This window comes from Sinocyclocheilus anshuiensis, unplaced genomic scaffold (genome assembly GCF_001515605.1).
Source record: "Sinocyclocheilus anshuiensis isolate Anshui unplaced genomic scaffold, SAMN03320099.WGS_v1.1 scaffold739, whole genome shotgun sequence".
Taxonomy (NCBI): domain Eukaryota; kingdom Metazoa; phylum Chordata; class Actinopteri; order Cypriniformes; family Cyprinidae; genus Sinocyclocheilus; species Sinocyclocheilus anshuiensis.
Window position 1 is genome coordinate 266298 of NW_015551105.1, and position 5272 is coordinate 271569.

General features: G+C 34.9%; 1 protein-coding gene across 1 annotated transcript; it reads right to left on the bottom strand.

Moving 5' to 3' along the window:
- Positions 1 to 6: 6 nt before the first annotated feature.
- zgc:77650 (ADP-ribosylation factor 4) lies at positions 7 to 4175 on the bottom strand. The gene is made up of 6 exons (XM_016452991.1): positions 3944 to 4175; positions 2619 to 2699; positions 2209 to 2318; positions 2030 to 2101; positions 1765 to 1890; positions 7 to 733 (listed from the first exon to the last, which is right to left on the bottom strand). The coding sequence occupies exons 1-6, from the start codon at positions 4008 to 4010 to the stop codon at positions 647 to 649; spliced, it is 543 nt and encodes a 180-aa protein (XP_016308477.1). The 5' UTR covers positions 4011 to 4175; the 3' UTR covers positions 7 to 646.
- Positions 4176 to 5272: the final 1097 nt, after the last annotated feature.

The following is a 5272-nucleotide window of genomic DNA, read 5'->3' on the forward strand; positions in this document are numbered from 1 at the left end:
GAGAAACTTAACCTTTTCATGCCATGTGCTGTTGATGAGGAGAATTTCAACCAAGATCCAGAATGAAGTAAACTCTAGAAGACTCATGCAGACAAGGATAATGTTTAGAAGGACCATAGGACTCCATGCCACTACAGCGGATAATGCAATGTAACAAACTTTACAGCGTTGCATATCTATAAGAACTGATGGAACAGACATGGCTTTGATTCGCCAAACGACTCCACATGTAAAGTCCAGTTCTGAAATATTACGAACTCCAGAGATTCTCCAGTGAGCTTGACAACAAAACCTCAGATAAACAATGCTGATCAGACTAAAGCAAAACCAATAACCCTGCTCACTGATCAGGGGCTCCAGTGTTTTTGGTTTTGCATGAGAAACTGAAAAAGCCACAGCGAAGGAAGGTCCTTCAAAACATTTTACCTCTTGCAAAATTTGTTGGATTTAAAACAAAATAACAAGAAGAAAAGAAAGAGATAAACTTGGGCAAAAGAAATATATTGTAGAAAAGGAAAGCTAAGACAGGCGCAGTGTTTGATGGTTTCTCCCCAGTTTCCAGTTGTGTCACACACTTAAATATTCTAAGAGGAGTCTCTAGCCTTTCCATTGGTTCATATGCACCATCTCACCGCTAACAGGGACACTAGCGTTTGGAGAGCTCATTGGATAACCAATCCAGTCCTTCATAGAGTCCAGTGCCCTGTGTAGCGCAGGTCGCTTGGACATACCACTGCAAGAAGCCCAGACAGAGAAAAATAAACCAAAATTAAAAAAAACAAAAAAAACAGCAAGTAGAATGTCACAGCCCACACTCCATTCACAAAGTACATTTACACTCTTAGAAAAAAAGGTACAAAGCTGTCACTGGGGCAGTACGCTCAGGTACAAAATCTAAAAGGTACATCTTTGTACCTTATTTACAGGAAATGGTACATATTAGTACCATCCCAATAACAGTGTTGTACCATTTTTCTGAGAGTGAACATGCACTTTAAAGGTTTGATTTCAATTGCTCTTAAGAAAAAAATAATCTTTTTTAAATGTCATGTAAACACTTCAATATGTACCAGTCAATTTTTGAAAAGTCAGACTAACAGACCAAGATAATGCGATAAAAGCAATAGTAGCAGCTGTTTTGTCTGACATGTTTACTACCATTCAAGAGTTTAGGGTTGGGAAGATTCTATAGATTCTATTTTTTATTTTTTGAAACAAATTAATACTTTAATTCAATAGGAATGCATTAAAATGGATGAAAAAAAGACTTGAACAGTTTTCCTATTTCAAATAAATGCTGTTCCTTTGGCCAGAAAAATCTCTCACAGTTTCCACAAAAATATTAAGCAGCACAAATGTTTCAACATTGATAATACTAAGAAATGTTTCTTGAGGAAATCAGCATATTAGAATGATTTCTGAAGGAAAGACTGGAGTAATGATGCTGAAAATTCCGTTTTCATCACAGGAATAAATGACATTTTAAAAATGTATTCAAATAGAAAACAGTTATTTTAAATTATATATTTTTTTTTAAATACAATATTACTGTTTTAACTGTATTTTTGATCAAATAAATGTAGCCTTGTGAGCATAAGAAATTTCTTTTAAAAAAATGTAATCTTACTGCCCCCAAACTACTGGCCGGTAGTGTATTCACTTTAATTAGAAGTTACTCAGACATTGTGCTGTTTAATCAGAGGGTGGCTATGTTGAAACTAGAGAGTAGGTAGTGCATGCTGGTGTTGGTGTGCAAGTGTGTACCGTTCTACTGCGTAGACTCTGCAGTCCAAGTTTGTCTGTGAGTTCACTGACAGCCATGGCGTTAGGCAGATCCTGTTTGTTTGCGAAAACCAGCAGCACAGCGTCCCTCAGTTCATCTTCCTGCAACTGCACATACACACAGGAAAAGACGCCGATGAGGCAACTCAACCACATTAAGCAAAAAAAAAAAAAAAACACTTCCACAAATGTCCTGATTCATTGCACTTAGTTGCCATTTCAAAAGATCACAAAGATATATGCTTACCATTTTAGAAAGCTCCTCTGCAGATTCGGCCACTCTCTCTCTGTCATTGCTGTCCACCACAAAGATCAGACCCTGAGGACAAACGGAAAAACAGAAAGAGCAATGAGTCTCTGCAAGGACTGTAAGTAAGTGTGCCCTTAAGTAATGTTATTTTGTATGAATACTCATCAAGATCTTGCCTGTGTGTTCTGAAAATAGTGTCTCCAGAGAGGACGAATCTTATCCTGGCCACCGACATCCCACACGGTGAAGCAGATGTTCTTGTATTCAACAGTCTCTACATTAAAACCTGCCCAAAGAAATACAGTGACAAAGTACACTGAGTGGAATAGTTCTGCTTTTTTATGAAACACTGGCTAAACATTGTAGTGGTGTAAGACAGGACAATCAGGCAATCACTGAAACCACATGTATGATGACAGCCAGTGGACGTTAGCATATCATAAAGGAGACAAGTACTGAAAAAAAATCCCCGGGTGGATGATAGGATACTCATATAACTCAGAACACAACAAGACAATGACCTCAATCCACCCATGAGAACTGCTTTGAGATCATAGTCAAATCAAAACCAGTCCTGTCCTCTTACCTATGGTTGGAATGGTGGTCACAATTTCTCCAAGTTTGAGTTTGTACAGTATTGTGGTTTTGCCGGCAGCATCCAACCCCACTGTAAAACAGCAAGTATTCATGATGAGAATAAGGTTTCTAAATATATAAGACAGAAACAGCAGTCAATTCTCTTAAAAACTCAACGAAGAGCTCATGTCCTTAAATGGCCAAGGATATAAACTACACTGTACTATACTAGTAAACATACTTTACTAGAATATAAACATAAATATGTACTAAAACCTATAGCATACTACTTTATGTACTATCATAAACTAGAGCATGATTTAAACTGTACTGTACTATATTAGTTAATACATTACAGAGTATACTAGAACAGTACTATACTTAATAAATAATAAATAGTACTATAGTCCAAAGTATACCATACTAAAATGGAAAGTACACTAATATATATAAACACTAACATTAGCCATGCGCTTTCATTCAACTGAAAATTTGGAAAATTATACAATTATGCACACAAAAATAAAACAGAAAAAGTACAGTACAGAAAAACAAACAACTTTAAAAATATAATAAAAAATAAATAAAATAAATCAGAATAAAGTCACGTATAAAAATCAAATAAATACTTTGTAAAGCTGACAAACTTTTAAAGTCTTTATTCTAAGTTTTATTTATTTGAAGTCTTATTCAAATAGTCTCTAATACTACGTACAGTATTACTTCAGTCAACAACAGCAGACAGTTACGTTTTTATTAGTAAACTTGCATATATGAATGTGGAATTTGGTCAGAAATAATTAATAACAATTAAATAATAGCGTAATTGCATTTACGCATATTTCTATTCTTTTTGAAATATTCAGTGAAGCCAAAAAAAAGTACATTTTCCCATGAAAGTGAGAGGTTTTGGGCACTGAATATGTTCATTGACCAATTTCTGTACGATGAGTACGATGCTAAAATAAAAGCAAGGTGGTTGCGTTTATTTTATTACAGTTATTAGACAGTACAGTATACTAGAATATAATATATATTTCAATCGAATATAAATTATACTAATTGTTCCTGCTCACGAACTGACAGTACGTTTAAAATATTTACCAAATTAATTTATTCAAAGCTTGTGGGATTCTATCGTAAGATAATTTAGCAAGTAAACAAACGCCCACTTGACTTAGCTGTCTCTGCGTGGTAAAGAAAATAATACTTTGAATTAAAACAGATGAATCCGTCATAGGTTTTGTATTTTATCTGTTATATTCCGGAGAATGACAGAACTGCGAAAGTTGGCTAACGCCGCTAGCTTAGCTAGCATGAAGACTCAACACTCACCCATGAGAATTCTCATCTGTTTCTTTCCAAACAGCCTGCTAAAGATCGATGAGATGGTCAGACCCATGATGAAGGACACAAATCGCCTACAACTACGGGATTTATCCTAATGTCTAAAGTTTTTTCGGTGTGATGCTCGTCGGGTGTCAGGAAACCCTGTCGCTCTGCGATTGCGTAATGCCACGTCACGGCCGCCGTGGAAGAAATGACGCTAAGCCACTTCCGATGATCAGATTCAGAAGAAAACAGCGCATAATGATACAAACAGGTTCACATACTGTTACAAATTACTTAATAATAATAATAATAATACAATAATTATTATTTTAACAGTATGTGTCTGTAATATTATACGCGGTGTCAAGTTGTCTTTAAAAAAAACTCATTATGAAAATCTGTCAGTCGAAGGTGCCAAGATGAACGTGATCAAGTACTTTGGTTGGTTCTTACGCAATATAGTTAAAAATAGTTAAAAAGTTGGCTTCTTGACAGCCTTCATTATTCTATTGCTACGATTTCGTAATGGATAGATCCTAGTGGCGCCAGAATAATTATTTCATTTACAAAAATGTATTTGGATCATATGCAGAAAGTTTTAAATAAAGCATAACATTAATCTATTGCAAGAAGTGCAATATCAGCAGTTTGTGAAATGTACTATTGATCTATAACGGTTGAGCTATAGGCCAGTGCCAAAATATGTTGTAATGCTTCTTAGAATTGTACAATGTCATTTATATTGTATTTATATTAAATATTTATATTAGAGTTTCTGAAACGCCAGTCTTTCTTACTGGATAAATATGATTAGCAGTTTTGTATTATTGTTTATATAGTGAATATGGGAATAATGTAGTATGGGAATCAATGTTAAAATCCAGAAGGCACTATCACTTGATGGTACACAAGGATTTCACGTATTTTCAATGTCCTCCTCATGCATTCAGTACACTCATTTACTCATTTTCTGTTTATATTCATATGTGTGTGTGTCTGTGTGTGTGTGTGTGTGTGTGTGTGTGTTTCAGTTTACGTTTTCATGCATGCAGGCTGTCGTACTTCATTTTGGGATGCACTACAGTAAATCGACCTTCGCTGATAAATTCTTCTCTATCCATATTTGAGAAAAATACAATACAAAACTTCACAGCTGTTTTTTACTGATAATTTTGATAACAGTGTGTATAACACTGCATGTTATACAATAACGGAGTGTGAATCTATCAAAAATTATAGACAGGATTGCAAAATGCCTTGACATTTACTGTGCATATGCCATCTAACATACACTGACTAAACCTCGACCAATATGAAATAATGGGATTTGAA